General features: G+C 41.6%; 2 protein-coding genes across 4 annotated transcripts in view; one reads left to right on the top strand and one right to left on the bottom strand.

The window, feature by feature from the left end:
- LOC115406291 (chromodomain Y-like protein 2) overlaps positions 1 to 20,011 on the bottom strand; it is a 56,281-nt gene that overhangs the window by 10,768 nt on the left and 25,502 nt on the right. The window contains exons 3-7 of one of the 2 annotated variants that reach the window (XR_003933526.1): positions 15,449 to 15,666; positions 8,791 to 8,963; positions 8,484 to 8,694; positions 8,252 to 8,395; positions 6,168 to 8,173 (exon numbers count right to left, since the gene is read on the bottom strand). Coding sequence is in view for 1 of the 2 variants with exons in the window: in XM_030116242.1 (XP_029972102.1) it covers positions 8,015 to 8,173; positions 8,252 to 8,395; positions 8,484 to 8,694; positions 8,791 to 8,963; positions 15,449 to 15,666 (905 nt within the window). In the remaining variant the exon portion in view is untranslated. Of the gene's footprint in view, positions 1 to 5,339; positions 8,174 to 8,251; positions 8,396 to 8,483; positions 8,695 to 8,790; positions 8,964 to 15,448; positions 15,667 to 20,011 lie in introns of those variants that run through there. The other variant, XM_030116242.1, reaches the window with a different exon arrangement.
- cmc2 (C-x(9)-C motif containing 2) lies at positions 736 to 4,614 on the top strand. Of its 2 annotated transcripts, XM_030116531.1 has the most exons (5): positions 736 to 1,004; positions 1,186 to 1,259; positions 2,453 to 2,523; positions 2,606 to 2,677; positions 2,778 to 4,614. In XM_030116531.1, the coding sequence occupies exons 2-5, from the start codon at positions 1,223 to 1,225 to the stop codon at positions 2,859 to 2,861; spliced, it is 264 nt and encodes an 87-aa protein (XP_029972391.1). In that variant the 5' UTR covers positions 736 to 1,004; positions 1,186 to 1,222; the 3' UTR covers positions 2,862 to 4,614. The 2 variants fall into 2 exon arrangements, with proteins under 2 accessions (XP_029972391.1, XP_029972468.1); XM_030116608.1 differs by lacking the exon at positions 1,186 to 1,259 and having other exon boundaries at positions 2,407 to 2,523.

Here is a 20,011-nt window from a genome sequence, read left to right as displayed (position 1 = left end):
CAGCACAGAAAATTGATGGTTGCCCTCTGATGGACCTTTCACATCCAGGTTTCCTCCTGCTTGACCTGTTGCCCTCTGGCAGGCATTGCAGGTATATTAAAGCAAAAACAACCAGAGTCAGTAATAATATATTTGCTACAGCCATAATGACCCTAAATTCACACATTCATTGATTCACACACTTTTGCACTTTACAAGTCAAACTTTCACAAACAGTTCAAATATGTACTGCGAAACATGTCAGCCGATTGTCATGTTTGACAATTGTCTGTTATATTGCACAGTTTTTATTAAGTACACTAATCTTATTCAATAAATAAATCATTTAAAAAGTGCTTTCAGTCAAAGTGCTGTACACATTTGTTACTTTTAATTCATTTGCACTGAGAGGAGCAGTTCTCCAGTTTGCAGCACATTGGATAAAGATGATCAGCTTTCTGTTTCTGTTTCTATCTCTAGTCTATGGTTTTTAACGGCAGTGGTAATTAAAATACATGGGAAGTGAACTTACACCAAATACATAAAATGTAAACATATACAAGTACACGCAGATCAAACTGGACAAAACCAGAAGGAATACAGGGGGAATCCTCTTGTTCTCCCAGAGATTTACGTCATCACAGTCCCAGCCTCCATGGGAGACGTGAACGCCATTGGTTACGGTCTGAGCCAAGCGGGCGCTGATTGGCTGTTGACTCGTGTCACTCAACGCGCTGCCGGTGCAGTTATGAAAGCTCGTAGTGGTTCTGTCAGGGGGCATGTCCTCCAGGAGCGCTTTGTCTTTGTAGTAAACAACTGGTGCTAATGCAAGGCCAGCAGATTTAATTCCGACCTCTTAGATAGCATCATCCTTTATACTGTCATCATACAGTGAAGCGATCGGGGAAACAGCTCTAATTGTCCGGTTGTCCAGTAGTTAGCCTTGATATTAGCCGAGGCCTGTCAGTTAGCTACAGTGACATTACACTGAGGGAAACTTCTCCCATGACACCGATTTTCCTCCGGTAAGTTACACTCAGCCCGCAGGCCGCGGTGTTTTCCTAAACTGTTAGGTAAAGAGCCAACTGTTGGAATGACCGAGCACGAGCCAGGGTCAGCTGTAGGTCTGTGTTCACGAGCTCACAATGGTCTGAAGCTGTATTTCCCACAGTGCTGATACTGTCTCTGCTGTCTCTGTGTCTGCAGGTAAGTGTGGCCTGGAAAAACAAACCCCACCACCACAATGACAGCTCAGGAGGGAGAGGGATGGGGAGGCGTTAGTATCCTTCAGAAAGCGTGTCCTTGGAAGGTGGTTTCACAGAGCATGTTAGCATGAAGCACTCACAAGTGCCAAAAGTGAAAGCAGCCAGTGATGCCACTCATGATGGTGGGATGGAGGCAAATTACCCACTGTGGTGATGATGATGATGAAGGCGAAGCTGCATTATGTCCAAAGGAACTACCTCCAAACACGGGAAACCATCACATAAGGCTTCTGGTCTGAATTTGCTTAATGTAGTTCTGTTGTTGTTTTTCACCTCCTAAAAAGTCCCTGGTCATGGTGTATTCCTTTAAAAGATCCAGAAACTTTGTGGTGACTGACTAATCTAATTGGATGACTGTTTGCTGCATCACATTTCCTGCCATGCTTCCAAAAAACTACAGCTGTGTGCTGACTGATAACTCCATTCATCACTCTCATACTTTGATCAAATAGAGGACTGTTGAAGCCCTGGCATTTCAGATTCACCTTGCTACTAGATCTCTTAGCATTGTTGTCTTAAAAAAACCCAAAACAATTAGTTTAAATCACAAATAGGCTAAATACAATTTAAAAAATAGCTCCAGATACTTTTGATTGAAATTATTCATTAAGCACTTTAAGAGGTGTGTCTTATCAGTGAGTGTTTCATGTATTTATTTCACGGTAGGGATATTTTTAAAGTATAGTTGCAGATAGTGCCATTATATCATGATTGGCATTGCTCAGAACCAGCGAGAACTGAGGTGCGCATGGGGATGCTAATCAGATTACCTATGCTGTCTGGATTCCACCACGCCATCATGGAAGCTGTGATCCTGCTGAGAGTTTAGTAATCTACATTTACCTATACACAATGCCTATATCTGTATATCTGACAGTGTCAGTCCAACCATCGTCTTCTAGCTGGTGAATCACATAACCAGGGTTCCTTTTTCCTTTTCCTGTACATGTATATGTATATTTTTATAATCACCGATTTTCTTTGTATACATTAACAATGCTTATTATGTTGCATTTCTGGATGGGATGTCAAATGAATTTTCTCTACTCTGCAGTTCTGTATATGTAATGATAATAAATTTGAATAGTCATCTGTAGGCCGATTGTGTGAGCGTACCTTCTTCATGATTATTCAGTGGCCCGTTTCTCTTGTGGTTTTTCAGTCCTGCTGCAGTGTTTCAGTAAGACCTTAACTCAGAATGCACCCGGACCTGTCGCCTCACCTGCACACGGACGAGTGTAATGAGCTAATAACCCTTCTGAGGCAGTGTCACCAGGAGGTACGTCACCCTCACACCCACCACTTATGCTTTCCCTGTGCTGTAAACATGTTATCAAATGAAAACTCTGTGGGTCTACCAGCACAAAGTCCTGAAGTTCTTCGGGACGTGTAATGACGTGGACCGGGCGATGCGGGAGTGCCTGAAGAAGGAGGTCAGTCTGTTACTGATTTTATTCCCCTTTGTGAAACAAACAAAAATACTGCTCGGATAAAAGATCCTTCAGTTCTTGACTTTTCTTTCTTATTCAACAGAGACTGGAAAAGCGAGAGCGCAGCAAGCAGCACGCAAAAGAGATGAAAAAGAAGCTGAGAGAAGGACCGAAGGAGCCTCTGTGAAGGACAAGTTATTCTAATGTTGTCACTTGTACTGGACATTGAACTCAGCATGACGCTGCTTTAAAGGTTTTCTCTTCTCTTATTGTGCTGAGATTATGGAGGATTTGTAACTCTGAGAATAGACGGTTTGATTCAGCTGTGTTTTTGCTTTGACACTTCACTGTGCAGCTATAGAGGCTGATGGAGTCCAGGTTCAGTTTGTAGCTCATTATAACTTACAGGTGTGTCCCCCTCCAAAAAATTCATTTCCTATTTTCCAAAAAGTCGGTTCAGTGAAAGTTTCATATACATTTTATATTCATTGCACATAACTTAAAATATTTAAAGCCTTTAAAGTGTTGAAAATGAAGAATGCTGTATCTAAAATATAGTTTAAGTCCAATCAGAGGCCATTGTTGTAATTAGAAATTTCAAAAATGAGTATGGAAATAAGTGACAAAGCCATTATTTGGGATGTACCTGTGTATTTTCAGCACCTGCTGTACTTACACTCCAGCTCAGCAGGTGGCATACATGCACCCATATGCAGGTTTTATGAACATGAGAGGACTTTTGACATGTTTAATAACCTGCTTTGGCTCAGTAAGTATCACAATCTTAGAGTGTAAATGTGAATTTGGCCTTAAACAGACCTAGACATGCTGATATGTTGCGCGTATGAAATACAACCTGGTGTCTGTTTCAAAAAGCTGATTCAATGAAAACATTTTCATTTTAAGTTAAGAGAAATGCAGGGTTTTACATTCATGAAATTTTCCTCAGTTCAGTTCTGAGTCAGTCGTATTAACAGAGTTTAACCTGCTGGCTGGCCAAAACCCAGTTTCTCACCCTCTCCTCCCTTAATCCCTGAAGCAGCTGTCAAACACAGGCTGTCCTCTCCTCATTTAACTCACCGCTGCCGAGGCTGAAGAAACCACTCAGACTTCTTCCAGGATACAGTTTTAGACCGGATCAAACATGCTGACCATTCTCAGATGAAGTGATCTGAGTTATCTCACTGCGGATGTTCTCTTACTTTTAAAGTCATGCAGAAGTTTAGTATCCTGCCTTACCTCTGTTCTTACCTGTACAGATTTTACTGCTTCTGTCTCCAAACTCTTTGTCTCAAAGAGCCCAAAATAAAAAGTTGTGGCTCTGGTGTTCTGTGGGAAGATATTTTTAAGTAAATTATCATCTATTTGGGGTTAATGTTGCAACAAGTTGAACCATTGGTGGATACTATCTGGGCTTCTTTGTCTAACATTTAGAGGAAAGCCAAAGATGCGTCATCATGAGGCTGTCAGCCAAGAAAAATAAACCGTTTTTAGAGCACGTCTCACTTATGATTAATGCCCATTGTGACGTAAATGAAAACAGTTTTGTTGCAAATTTCCCGAAATATGTAGTCATCGCATGTGCTAAACTCAAGAGTTTTCCCTCTGAGTTCCGAGGAATATCCATGGATTGTTCAACCTGTTTGATCATGCTGATTATTTGATATATCTTTGCTTATTTCTGATATTTAAACAACTGTGCAACGTTAAAAAGAGCTGCAGATTATAAAACATTGAAATCACTAGTTAGTTTTGATGATCTTCTTGATTAAACTGCAGCCAAGCGCTGTGACACCTGAAGAATGTTCTGGTACCAGAGAAAGCTACAACCTAACTCCACATGAACACAGTCCGTATTGTTTTGTTTGAATGAGGAATCATATTGATTCGATCGAATTATTTTCAAATAAAGTGAAGCTACTTGTTCACTGAAGAATCCACTCATTTCAGTTTTTTTTTTTTTTTTTTTGAGAACAAAGCATCCTTCTTCCAGGTGACAGTGGAAAGATGAGAGAGAACTGAGAACATATGTTCAGTCTAACTTGATCCAGCTGGGAGTCAGAGGGACAGGAGTGGATCCCAGATAACCAGAGAACAGCGACTTCCAGGTGAGGGGAGATTCACAGGGGGTTGCTAATCTCTCACGATTTTAAGGAGTTTAATAATTTCATGTCTTAACTATAGAAGAGTCAGCATTTACCTTCTAAATGTCAAAAGAATTACGTTTAAAAGAAACACTTTTCTAATATCTTGAGGATAATGATGTGTTGAACGTAAACACGGCTGCAGTCTGAACTCAGGTGAGCAAAGTAAGCAGCAGGAGAAGGAGTGACTGTTTTGTTCATTTTTTGGGTTAAAATGTTGAATGAATATTTGAAGCTTTGCAAGCTGAAGCTGTGTGAAAACCCGAAAAGTTTTTATTCTCAAAAAAGAAAGTTTGGGAACCACGAGGACAAACCTCCCTAGTCATCAATCACTCACACACACACACACACACACACGCACGCGCGCACGGAGTTTTATCAAGGTTTCTTTACTCTGAACTAAACCAAATTTGCATTCAAGATATTTTTGAGCATTGTCTGATGTTTGAACTGTATAAATAAGAGACAAAATATCAGTGGTATTGAGAAAAAAAACACATGAAAGTGCCGTTTGTTTTTTAATAATTTATTTGAAGCACATCACTCGACCCATCACGATGTATTGATCAATGATTGACAGATATTTAAACTATAAGGCACCCTAAGGTGTGCTTTCAGACGATGCAGGGAAGGAAAAAAGGATGAATTTGTAAATACACACAGGTTGCAGTGGTGAGGAGCAAAGAAAAATACAGAAATGTGACTAAAGATTTGTTGTTTATAATAAATATCTGACAGAAGATTTTTGATTTTAGACACTCCTCGATCAAGTAAACCTGAAACACGCTCAGGTGGTGATTTCCATCTGGACTCCAGGAGACGAATCAGTGTTTCTCAAAGCAACATGCTTCTTCTACTTTAGGTTGCACACAGAGGAAAATTTTAAAATAAATAAATGAATAAATACATAAAACCCCCTGTTTCAGAGGATCAGTGTAATTAACATTCAGCAGACCTGAATAATTTGCGACGCTTTACAGAAGCTGCACTGCAAGTCGCCACCTCTCCTGACAAAATCAGACACTGGGGACAGAAGCTAGTTTTTACTGACTGATAAATAAAATTGGAGTGAATACAGGGAGTAGATTCACTGGAAAAAAAACCCCACAAATCAGTCTGCAAATATTTTGAGTATGCGAATAATAAGGACAGAGATTAAGTTCTCCAGGGCTCAGGTATAATTATAATTTATAGTGATGAATCTAAATAAAACATCAAATATTCCAAATTATTTAACATGCCTCTGAATGATTTAAAGCAAAAGGCTACTCTGACGTTGGTGCTTTCAAAAGTAAACTTTTGTGCGACAATAGTGTTTGGATTTTGGTATTAGAATTCGGTGCCGACACAGGTTGCTCATCAAAGTTTAATTTAGAAAGTGTGATTAGAGGAGCAAAGGAAACCACATGGCACTGCACAACCAGTTCCTTCAAATAAATACAAAAATAAACGGCAACATTTCTAACAATACTTACAATGCTGGTACAAAACATACCCTGGAGCACAAGGTATTAAGACAGCCATCACATTTATACAGTATATTACATGCAAGTAGTTACAGAAAAACAATCTACATTTACATATATAATATTATTCTGTACTGCATGTGTATAACTGCAAAAAGGGACAAGTTTTACAAAACAATTTACACAGACCTACACACATTTACATTTTGGTAAAACAAAATAGATCCCTAAATATGATACACATCGCAATATAAAACGTATTGAAATCTAGAGTTACCACATGCAGGTAAGGACAGGGTCGACTCCAGTGACACAAAAGTTTCAATGTCACAATATTGTTCACCGACAACACTGAGGACATGGTGCGTTTAGTGAGCCCTATGAACACACAACTAAGAAATATAGCTGTAAGGTTTTATGAACATAATCATCTGGTTTTCTTGAAAAAAAGGAAGGAAACAAAGTTGAATAAATAAAAACAGACACACGTTTCACACAGCTACAATCTGCATTGAAAACGGGAAACCATGTCATGCAAACCATCACAGTACGAGATGGGATGCAGTTAATCTTCTTTTATCTCCTGTGATATGTGCCATCTCCTTATTTATTCCCATATATTTAGTGCTATTCTACACATGACACTTTTACCCAATTATTTTTTTTTAAACTTGCAAATAAAAATCAAATGTGTTTTACTTGGCATTAAAATCTAGATGTCAAGCAGATTATCTCCGAGTAAATGAAAGGTTCTGACTGCTGGTCTGTTTTATGGCGTGTTAAAAAGAATCAAACATTATTGTAAAGACATTTCCAAAATCAGACAGCTTTGTTTTACTAAACAGAAGAATATCGTTAACTGCTAATGAAGATGCACTAACTGGAAAAGTAAATTTCTGCACAGTGACTTAGATTTTTTTTTACAGTATAAAGAACAAATCAAAGTGTTTAAAAAAAAAAAGTGTCAATTTTTTTGTTGCAATCACCCAGACAGATTGTACGTTCTTTTACCGTCAAATAAAAATGCATCACTGGATGAGAATCTCCAGTGTGGAGGGTTTGCTTCAGTCCATCAAGACAAAAGGGAATGTGCATGTTAAGGAGCAAGCCGAGTCCTCATGCAAACTTTGGTTTATACACACACACACACACACACACACACACACACACACACACACACACACACACACACACACACACACACACACACACACACACACACACACACACACACACACACACACACACACACACACACACACACACACACACACACACACACACACAAATAAAACAGGCAACTAAAAGAAATCCTCCAAAATGCATGTACAGAGAGCGACTCTTCTACACGCTAGAAATAAATATAAATTCATATATATTATTATCACTTTATCATGTGCATTCAGACATCCTGATGATTCAGCGTCACATAGATACAGAGAAACGCTGCGCCTCCCTGCGTTGAAGCAATGCTCATTTGGCCCTTTGCTCTGAGACCGTTTCAATGTAGAGGATGGACATGTGGACTTCAGGGAGCCCCGTAGAAAAGCTGCTTTACAAAAACAAGACGGAATTTGAACTGTAAGTAAACAGGGATCAAGAGAATCCACTCAGCCGACGGATGCAAACAAAGACCCATAATGCACTTTGAGATCACAGCATAGTTGTCGTCCTTCCATAGGTAGCTTCAGACCCGCGCGGCCAGGCCCGGGCCGTCAGTGCGTGGAGGATCACTTCTCGTGCGTCTTGTTGTGGAGGTAACTGAAGAGCGCCTCCAGACCTTTGGTTGAACACCACAGCTGCTTCAGCATCTGGCACTCCTTCTCGTTCACTTCCTCCAGAACGGACATGAGGATGCTCCTCACCAGGCATTTGGATTCTTCTAAAACCTTTTAAATGAACACAGGAGGGAGTTAGATTATCTGCCTATATTTAAAAGACGGTTTTTCCACTCTACCAGGTCCTACCAGGGCATTGCATGACGCCATTTCCTTCACTCGAAGCATCACTTCCTGGTTGAATGTGGTTGGCCAGAAGACCTGCGACACCAGCCCTCGGCTGCAGGCTTCCTGAGCCGTGAGCTTTCTTCCACAGAACAGCATCTCATTGGCCTGCATGAAAACGTTAAAATCTGTCAAAGAACTGCTTTGCTTAAACACTCAGAAGGTTAAGCTGCGGGGCATTTTCCCTGCCACCTACCAGAGCGACGCCCAGTATCTGAGGGAAGGTGTAGGAGGAGCATCCGGAGGGGGTGAGGTGAAGCGCGGCGCATGGCGTCTGAAACCAGGCCCTCTCACTGGCCCACACCACGTCGCACAGCGGCAGGATGGACGCCCCCAGGCCCAGCGCCGGCCCGTTTATTGCAACCACAATGGGTTTCTTGAAGTGGATGAATGCCAACACAAAGTCCCTGAAGGGGTCGCAGAACAATCAGTATCGGCCCCGTGAAGGACTAATGGTGACTGATAAAAGAGCGCCGGGCTGCGGCGGCAGGATCTGTTCTTACCGAACGGCGTCGGCGATGCGGCTGCTCTCTTTTCTGCGATCGGTGGACAGACGCCCGATCAAATAGGATGGCTCCAGGCCGCTGCAGAAGACGGTCCCCACAGAGCTGAGCAGCAGTAACTTACTGTCATCGGCAGCTGCGTTCCCCAAAGCTCGACAGACCTCCTTCATGATCTGAAGAGGGAGAGGAGGAGAGGTTACCGTCTGGGCTCAGACAAGAAAGGAAAGATGAACTCATAGATTCCGAATCATTACCTTCATTAATTCATAAAGCTTCATTGAATATATGCACTGCTGAGTGTGTGTGTGTGTGTGTGTGTAGCAAGAGTGGATAATAATGTTGTTGTGATTTTTAATTCAGAATGTTTTTTCCTACAAATATGTCCAAGCCATCAGTATTCACAACCAAAAACTAAAAAGAACAGTGACATTAATGAAGCAGCAAAACAACAAACAACCTTCAACCAATATATGAAAAGAAATTAATAGATTTCACTTTAAAAAAAAAAAATTATATATAAATATCAAAACTGTGGAAAGAATCCATCCACAGAATGGTCTTCATTTTTCTTTCCGATTTAGGGAGTGTTTGGCATCTCTACCTGAAGATTTGCAGTTTCAAAGTCAAAAAGTATGAGAACAGAGGAACGGCTCACTGGTGTTTTCCAGTGAGACACAAGACACAGTGAAAAGAAACTCCATGCTGGACAGGAGCGATTTGGCTGTAAGAGGAAGTAGAAAGTCTCTGATGTGATGATGAGTGAGGCCATTAAGAGTCCAAACACCGACGGAAGAGTCTTAAAATCAGCCCTGAAAGATACTAATGCATTGCCTTTGGCCTTGGAGGACTGGGATCCCTTTTCTTTGTTTTACTTGAAAGTCTGACTGCAGCATCCTGGGTATAACGCTTGTTTTTGAGGGTAGTCTATTCTAAAAGGCAACTGCAGTAATCTGAATGACAGGTAAAGGCGTGTGATTAAGTATTGGTGCAACTTTCTTTGTTTTAAAAATAGGTTATGTGCCACTGAAAGGAAACTGTACATTCAGAATGTAGTTGAATATTAAACATAACGTCTGAAATATTCAGTATGACACCTCCTATAATTAGACTCAAGAGAGCAGAGTTTCACCTTGCCAGTAAATATCATAAATGCATCTTTTAGCATTTGCAACGTCTGGCCCTTCGAGCCAAGCGATGACGAAGAAGTGAGCCGACATTGTCAGTCAGCCGTCCTGATAAAATCTCCTCTTGAACCTCCAGTCGGCCTCCAACACCACATCACCGTCTACTGTCAGGCTGCACACTCCGCTGCAGCATTTTAATCAGATTATCACCCATGACCCATATTAACCATTCAACCTCAAAGTGAACTTAATTCTCTATGTCTCACCGAGCACATAATCTGTCCCCAGTTTAAAAAGGATGTGTTATCTCTGTCTCTCTGTATGTGTGTGTGTGTGTGTGTGTGTGTGTGTGTGTGTGTGTGTGTGTGTGTGTGCACATTTATATTGGTCATGAGACAAAAGTGTGTTGAGATCCAAGGTGTGGAGATCTACGGTTGTTCAACGGAGCACAAAGCGAGTTATTCCCAAAGGTGATATGGTTACTTTATTGGTGGAAGCACACACAATTATGCGTGAGTGTGTGTGTGTGTGTGTGTGTTAGTGTGTGTGTATAAACGCGTGCACGTGTGTCCACAAATTACATAATTCTAACAGGATGAATCAACATCCTGCTCGGATACATGAAGCAGACATGGACAGATGCTTGTTTGCTCCACTCTGAGACACAACGAGACACACACACACACACAAAAAGCAGTGAAAGTGACACTTATGAACAATAAACGTTTGGAGATATTTGATTTCACAACAAAGAAAAATTAATTGTAGAAAAAAGTGTAAAGACATGATTCAGCTCAGCATGAGAGGAAAATAGAGAGAACCGGTGTGGGTGTGGGGGAGAGAACCTGGACCCCCTCACCCACAGTGCTACAGACATGCCATTTACTCAGAATACAACAGTCACAATTTATTTATTTACAAATTTGCATTTTGCAGGTAGACTCCCTCCATCCATCCTTGGCAGGATGAGCGATAGAGACAGATAGAGAAGCCCAGACACTGTCTGTCCCCTGCAGCTTCCTCCAGCTCTCCTGGGGGGACGTCAAGCCGCTCACAGACCAAACCGCTCTCTCTCTCTCCATCTCTCCAGCAAATCCTGTGCTGACCTCGGGGTCTGACACGCCTGGTAAACCTCTAAGACGAAGTGACCGGGGGGTTTCCTAACCAGATGCTCGAACCACCTCGCCTGGCTCCTCTCAATGGGGAGGAGTCGTGTCTTGACTCTCCTGGATGGTTGAACTCCTCACTCTATCACAGAGCAACGCCCTCTTGTAGCCGCGATCTCTTTCGATCATGACCCAGAGTTCGGGCCCAGAGGTGAGGGTGGGGATGCAGACCTGCCGGTAAACACAGCAGTCCTCTACTGTGACCGTTACTGCAGCCGGCTGTCCCAAACTGCTGTCCAGCTCATGATCCCTCCGCCCATCACTCATCAATGAGAGCCTGTGATACTTTAATGTCTCCATCTGGGGAAGGTGCTCCTCCCCTACCTCGAGAGTGAAGACGAAGCTGCTAAACTGAGACAATGGCATTTCAGTAACTATCAAGTATGACAAGATCTAGAGGACTAATTAGCATCACTTTGTGAGCCAAAAGGCTTCATGTTACTAATCACATCTGAAATCTTTAAAGTGTCAAGTGAGGCCTTCCGCCCGGCCCAGAGTCCCCAACGACACCAGCTGAGAAATGTCTGCTCCCCTCACCCTGCCCTGAACCTCTGAAGACCACATTTAAACAACAAGTGTCAGCTTTACTATGAGTGGATTGATTTCCATATTTCAATTCTGAGTGGACCAAGCCTTCTTGGACACTAAGCCCCAAAGCAATTGGATACTTGGCATGTTGGACGACTGTGTGTAATTTGTGAGAGAGCACAGGCGAACTGGATGATGGGAAATGACCTGGCAGACACGATGGTAGCATGCTGTCAATGGCTAGATAATTATTTATATGGCAAGAAGAACAGCATTCTTGCTGCACAGCAAGTCCAGAGGGCTCGCGAGGATGTGGGCACATACTGCACGTCAACAATCACTGCCGGAGCAGCTGAAGGACCTTTCAGAGAGAACAGGTGGAAAATCCTCGGCTGCTCCATTACCTGATCTCAAGCTGACTAAGTTGTTCTCTCTGAGCTGAAGACCAGCTTAAATTCAGTGAAACCCCACAACAGGCGAGGCCAAAGAGGACTGCAGTCACAGCCTGAGAATGTCTGGTAATGTCAAACTAAAAAGTCATATGGCCTTTCAAATCTGTCACTTTAATCGTGATTATTTATTTCTTTTCTTTTTTTTAATTGGTTCAACTTATTGTGCAAAAGTGTCTCACTGCTGACTCAAATCCACCTGGAATCCTTCTCAATTCAGTTTCTGCAATTGAAAATGTACAAATGTACAAGAAGCTGCTCTGCGGCAGGTCAGTTTGGTCTTTCTTCTGTTTGGGATCCTCATTCTCTACTTTTCATAGGCTCCATTTTGCTTGATTGATGGCAAAACCACTACTTGACTAAAGAGAAACTGTATTTATATTGTCAAAAACCCTCAACTGTAATTTTGGAATTCCAACTGTCAAATGTATAACTGCCAGGCGCGCGTTGTGGAAGGTGCATGTGGACAAATAATGACCTACGATTTTCCTGAAGTTTGTGTGACATTCTGACATTTCTGCGACACACTCAAACTGCCTCTTCAGGGTGATCTTTAGTGAAAATTGTTTCTAACTACAGTACTTCTGACTAGTCATGAGCTGTTTGACAGAACACCCAGTATGAGCCCAACTAAGACGGGAGCTTTAAAGATACAGAGAAAAACTGCCTGCTCTGGCTAAAGTTAGAATAGTTCCAAATATTAGGTTAGTTTCGGGGACTTAGAACAATAACAGCGTTTTTCTGAGGTTACAAAATGACTCCAAATACACATAGATTATCCCAATTGAAGTGATGACTGTTTTGTGTTCGGCTGTGTTTTACTTCATCATTTCAAGGCTTTTGTTGTTAGTGTATACAGTACATGAAAGAGGGAAATGAGAACGCGTTGGTACAAGGTAAGAAAGCGACTGTTCATCAAACCAGACCAGAAAGGAGACGGAGAGCGCACCACTAAATGACTCAGGGGGTTTTCTCTTTTAAAGCAAGTATTGAGCACTTGGAAGGAAATGTTCTGGGAAATTTTTCAAGATTTTCTCAGCAGCAGCCATTCAGAAAACACATCCATGGACTCTTTGGTTCCTGTAGCTTCAAAGACGGAGAGACGAAGAGGGAGCCATCCGAGCCGTTTGATAAGCCCACAGCTTACAGGCTTACTGTCACACATGAAAGTACACACACACACACGCACACAGACAGACACACGTGCACACACACAGTTTAGGCCTCTTCAGAGCTCGTGAAGGAGAGGCTGCCGTACCCACGACACTGTATCAAAGCCAGAACCGCCTCTGCAGAAGATCTGAGGCACAACAAACAATCCGAGAGGAGGAAATCCTGTTTGTTTTGAGTTATGAGCCAGAGGTGGATGACTGTGATCCATCCCATTATCTGCGGCTAACCCTGTTACATTACTGGGCCTCGAAGGAGTATGTGGAAGAAAGACCAATTAAAACCAGTTTTCATCAGCATACAAAGCAATTTAATTCACTTTATCTAAATTATCATTTTATGTGTTATAACTTCTGCTATAATGCACATTTTAAAAATATAAATGACATGAACAGGAACGGCCTGTCCTGTATTTATTTGTACAAGTTGATTATTAGTTAATTCAATAAATTGTCAGTAGATTTTATTGATTTAGTCTTTAAACTGGATGGCAAAAAAACAAAAACAACATTGTCATTTTCGCTGCTGCGATGCATCTGTGAAAAGCAAGCTACTGAATACATCTGGGGGAAATTCAAAAGGACCAGCTTGTTGCTGATTGGAGTGTGGAAATGAGCAACCGATCTCAGGCTGCTGCATTCCCGCAGGCAGCCAGCGCAATGAGTGAATCATCACAATGCACAAAGCCCCAAAGCAGACAGTCATAAAATGACATCCTGCAGCACAGATGTATAAGTTCCACTCCTGGGCAGGAATTCCATTCAGATCATGTCGATCTATTAGCCTTTAATGGCTTCATTGAGGGCGAGCTGTGCGAGGCAGCATGTTGTTAGCGAAACATCACTTAGCTTCCAACAGATGATGGACACGCTGTTAAAATGATCGACTATGACAAGCCTTTCAATCACTGTGACGGTTTATTGTAAATGAGGACATGCGGTTTGTCTGGCGCTGGATGGTGATTTTATGGAGGGAATTTGACTGACATCAAGGAAGCAGCGGATAAACAATTTGCTGAAGAAACAGTAAGAAACTGTATCAAAAACAGGAGATCACAGCTTGACATAGATTATGCACCCTAAACGCCTGTGGAGAGAACTCAGCTGGTGGATCATCAAACCTAATCAGAAGTGCCTCTAAAAATAGTGACGCGCTCTTTAATGTGCCACAATGCAACAAAAACTTTTTGTTGTTTCAGGTCAAAGTATAATCATGTAAATTCTGTGACTGTTATGGTAAAGAATAATAAATATCTTCCAAGACTTTAAATCTCTTTAAAAACTGAAACATTTCACCTAAAACAATGAGCATTGCCCTGATCTTCACATGATCAACATTGCGGCATGAAAAGGCACCGTCGAACCACACGACATCCACACAGGATCTGTTTGATTCAGGCGATATTTGACGGGTTGAAGCTTATAAATCAATGAAGTGCCTGTTTCAACTGAAGTGAGCAAACATGTCAGATAGTAGATTTTGCAATATTACTAGTGAACTTTCCATGCAGACATGTCTTTACATCAGCAGAGTTCGGCAGATGTTAGCAGTCACCACGAGTTCTCGTAAACCCGGCTGTCTTTAGCAGCACCCAGAGTGTTATTCCTACACAGCGAGCAGCGGAAATCACTGGAAGTCATCTCTAGAGTCTCCGGTTTTCTTGAAGAATAATTACATAATGTTCTTGCCTATGAACTTGAGGCATAATTTCCTCACTGGTTCAGCTGGCAATTTGCTGCAGTAACAACAGATGGCATAACACTGGATTATTTGTGGACCTAATTACTAAACTTGTTGAAGCCTTCTTTGGCAGGAGGTACTTTTGAAAATACTGTGGGTTTTGTGTGTGTGTGTGTGTGTGTGTGTGTGTGTGTGTGTGTGTGTGTGTGTGTGTGTTCTAGCATTGCCCTCTGTTAGTCATGCAGCTAACATTTCCACACCTGGCAGCTGTCAAATAAAACCACAGTTGTCTGATGTTGTGTCTTGAAAAACTCCCCCCGAGCAGTTGGGGAGTCATTCCTTGGCTCCGGGGCATCTCCACAGCAGTTACTGGGCGAAGTTTTATAATTTATTTCTCCCTAACAGAGCTCGATGGCAGCTAGGATGCAATCAAAACCAATTACTTGTCGGTCGTGTTGCACTGTTACTTCACAGTGTAAAACAACACCAGAGCCAAACAAACAGTCACGACTCCAGGACTACAACACATTTGTGCGCTCACCTCTGGTGTCAGAGCGTTGTTGTCCGTTGTCTGGCTGGACAGCAGGACATGGGTGAAGCCTTCCTCTTTCCTGACAACGATGTCTCGAAATCGACAGTTGCTCTCGTTCTGTCGCACGTTGTACCTGAGCCGCTTGTCAAACACGTAGCCCTTCTCCTCGGCCAGCTTCCGCTTTACTGAGCTGTGCAGATGCATCTTTCCATTAGCGAGAGGGGAGCCTGACACACAGGGCGACAAGGCAAATATCACTTTCTGTACAGAGGAGACCTTAACATAAAAACAATTTAATGGGAAAAAAACCAAACAAAACACCACATCAGAATAAAAAAAAAAAAAAAAAAATAGGGATCAAGGGTTACAATGCTCCCACAGTTTTATCACTTCCTGTTTTGAAAGGTCAACAAAGTGTGTTTGTACAAACTGTTTGTACACAAAAGTTTTAATCTTCAGCCTTTTTTTGGAAAAATTATCATCATAAAATGGAAAATGAGCCACAGCGGAGAGGCCTCCTCCAGCTCCGCCTCCTCCACTGCTACACCAACCGGCTCAATGTCCTGCTTCATAACATCAATGGATCTCCCCTGAGATCCTCTGCCTCTCGTTCTGCTCGGCGGCTCTGATATCGGCCCTATCTCCTCATGTCCAATCCATCACAACCCCGATTCTCTCACTTTATCAAAAAACTACTCAACCGTAGTGGCCTCTCCGGTCTGTTCGTCTTTAATCCTGGCCATTCCCAACGAAAATCCCAGCATCTTTATCTCTGCCTCATGCAGCTCAGACTCCTGTCTGTTAGACAGTCCCACTGTTTTCAAAACATGCTTCACAGCAGGCTCACTGCTGTCTTGTAAACTTCGGCCTTTCACTCTTGCTGCTATACCGTCACATATCAGACCAGACAGAGGTCAGGGCTCATCTCCTTCAACTCCATCCTGTGTGTGCTTTCTTCCTCTCCTCTTTGATGCACTACTGCTTCATACTTGAACTCATGCAGTTTTGCTACCTCTAATCGCTACAACTTCATATTTACAGATGTCTTTCTCTCGTTCAGACTGCTGATGTTCATTCCTTTTGTGTCTAGACCTCTGGTTCTCCAGATCCGTTTCCACCTGATCTCTACTCTCACCGTAGAAAACAATGTCATCTGCAAAGGTCATAATCCACTGAGCCTCCCGACTGACCTCATCTGTCACCCTATACATCACTACTGAAAATAAGAGCTTGGAACTCTTGTAACGGTACCTCTAGACCAGATGTCAGTCAAATTGCACACTTGGCGAGTCTTTCACTGTCGTCATGCATGTCCTGAACCAGACTCACATACATCACATTGTCAGTCACTCCCGCCTTTCTCTGACAACACCTCACTTCCTCTGTTTGCAGCCTATCATAATTCAGATACTTCTGAGCTTCTTTAAACTTCAAAATCATTGCTTTCGTTTTCTTTTTACCTTTTATACATCGTCCCAGCATTTCTCAAAACAGGGTTATCTTACTTGAGGTACTCCAACTGACTAAAGCAATGTGTGGTGATCCAAAATCAATGCACACAATGTTTTGATTTCTGCTGTATTAAAAAAAAAAAAATATATATATATATATATATGTATATATATTCATTCATTCATTCATTTTCTGCCGCTTTATACCTTTCGGGGTCGCGGGTGGCTGGAGCCGATCCCAGCTGCTGTGGGCGAAGGCGGGGTACACCCTGGACAGTTCGCCAGTCTGTCGCAGGGCTGACATATATAGACAAACAACCATTCACTCACACATTCATACCTAGGGGCAATTTAGGGTGATCAATTAACCTACCATGCATGTTTTTGGACCGTGGGAGGAAGCCGGAGTACCCGGAGGGAACCCACGCACACACGGGGAGAACATGCAAACTCCACACAGAAAGGCCCCGAGCCCCGGCCAGTATTTGAACCCAGGACCTTCTTGCTGTGAGGCAAGAGCGCTAACCACTGCGCCACCGTGCAGCCTGATACATATATATATACATATATATATTTCTGTGAGCTTGAGTAGCACAATATTATTTGTGGACTTTCATCATTTGAATGGATGAATTAAAAAAGATGGCACATTAGGCCCTGAACAAGTCCCTCATGTGGAGCATTCAGCAATGAGACGGTTGTAACAACCCACTAATAACACATTTCCTTGAGGCACATTGTTTTCTCAACAGAATCAAAGGTGTGATGTTTTTAGGAAAAGTAATGTGAATAATAATATTAGTGAGACAAAAGCTGTGTTTTTACCAAAAACAATGGCTCCGTTGTGGAAGTTTTAATTACCTTTTTTTGTCTTTTGTCGTTTCAGACTAACCCCCCCCCCCATAAAAAAAAAAAAAAAAAAAAAAAAAAAAACACTAGCCTTTTTTGTTTGTTTTTTTTAAATATAGTAGGACTTTTTTGTATCTGTTGCTTCAAAAATCAGTGAGATCTGACATTTCAGTTGGTCACACAAAAAAAAAAAAAAAAAACAGAAACAGCAAACTCAATGAGAAAAAGGCAGTGTAATATTTTCTGTGGTAACATTAGAAAAATTGAAGCAAATGAAATTCATCCTCAACATAAATATAGATGGGGAGAACTTTCTACAACAAACTGAACAAGTGTCATTAGTCAGCTGGATTGATTTGACAGGACAGTACTTTAAAATTTCAACAAAGATCTAAAAAGACAAAGAAGGTTATACGTTATGAAAAATAACTGAAAATTAAATTGGGATATTTAATGATGGCCATTAAGTTTGCATTTTAAATATTTGCTTAAAATGAAATTTGACATATCTTTTCATGTTCAAAACTTGAAACCTCCAGAATTGGTTTATTTTAAAGATTTTTTTTTTAACATATTTAATGATGCAGATCAAAATCTCACCCTCCCAACGGAGCCTTTTTATAACGAAACTGCTGCATTTTATTCCCGAGTTGTGATGATCAAAAGAATGTCTGTTGAGTCACATGATCATACAATGTGTCCCGCATAGCAAGTTCCATGGTGGTTGGACAAACAAATTCAACAAAACATTCATTGCCATAAACAAGGCAGACTCTCCACAGGAGTGTGTGTTTCTGAGCTAACCTCCCGCTGACCAACTACGACTTCCACAACACGAGACAAAATGCTTATTCAGCAGGATTTACAGGGAAAAACATGACACTGCGTGTTTTAAATGTCATGCAAATATTGACAGAAAGCACTCCATTCTGATTTGGGATGTTTTTCTTTCGCTAAGTCAAGATGACTTTTTAAACAACACATCTAATGATTAACTTTACAGGTTAAGGCCCTGGACTGTGACCCAGGCATGAAATAAAAAGGTGTTATCAAGTGTCCCTGCTGTAAAGAAATACACCAGGAGCTTTTACAAGGAGTGTGACAATATAGCTCTCTGTAGTTCAAATGTGTCCCTGCTGAACTACAGCAAGCTTTTATATGTACTGCAATCTATCATGTAATCAGAAGAGATTGTTGTTGCGATATGTTATTAATAAACTAAAATGCCATGCTACACCATTTACCACAGATTAGATAAGATGGATAATCATCTGCTATTCCGCAAAAATATCACACTCATCTCAACACATTGACAGTCATTCAAGCTTGTCTGAAACTTTGTCACACAAAAACACCTTTTTCAACATATTTTTGTAACATGAGAAAACAAGTCTGGTTTTCAGTCATATTACCAATTCACTGTGACGGTGCACTGGCCACATGGTAGTTGTTCTAAGGCGAGCTGATTAGGCACAGAAAGCTTTCCAGTGTGAAGACAGACCACGACTGTAGGACTGTACCATGATTTTACCATAAGTCAGCAGTAGGTGTCAGAAAAATTAGCAGAAGGATAACTGGCTTGTGGCGGCCAAGTGTTCACAGCGACGTCACGATTTGATCCATCAGCGTTGCATCATTCACCCGCTGATGGGGAGCTGGGTTTAGAACGTTGAGATCTCAGAGATGTGAAATTTGTGTTATACGTAATGACCACATTACAGTATTTGAGTATCAATTCAGATGTATCCCAAAAAAAACAAACAAAAAAAAAAAAAAAAACAGAAGAAAATCCTGTTTTTCCCCATAATTTCAATAAAACCGATTTTTCAAAGAACTTAATTTCAGAACTAAACATTAAAATTTTTGTTGTTTTGTCATTCATAATTTGAACATTTAAATCAGGGGTGTCCAAAGTCGGTCCTGGAGGGCTGCAGCCCTGCATGTATTCCATGTCTCCCAGCTGCAACACAGCTGATTGCAACGAGGCTCGTTATCAGGCTTTCTGCTGGACTTGGCCATGAATCATCATGAGATTCAGGAGTGCTGAAGCACGGAGACATGGAAAACATGCAGGGCTCCGGCCCTCCAGGACCGACTTTGGACACCCCTGATCTAAATCATGAAAATCAAAAGTGCAATATCTCAAGACAATAGAATACGTTAAGAGATTTGATGTTTTTCAGATTTTCCTAACCAGAGGCCATAACTGCAACTACAATCAGCAATACAATATGAAATTCACTGGTGTCACAAATTAATCGCAAACATCATT

This window comes from Salarias fasciatus, chromosome 1 (assembly GCF_902148845.1).
Source record: "Salarias fasciatus chromosome 1, fSalaFa1.1, whole genome shotgun sequence".
Classification (NCBI taxonomy): domain Eukaryota; kingdom Metazoa; phylum Chordata; class Actinopteri; order Blenniiformes; family Blenniidae; genus Salarias; species Salarias fasciatus.
Note: the sequence above shows the minus strand (reverse complement) of the source record. Positions and strands in the feature narration are given on the sequence as shown.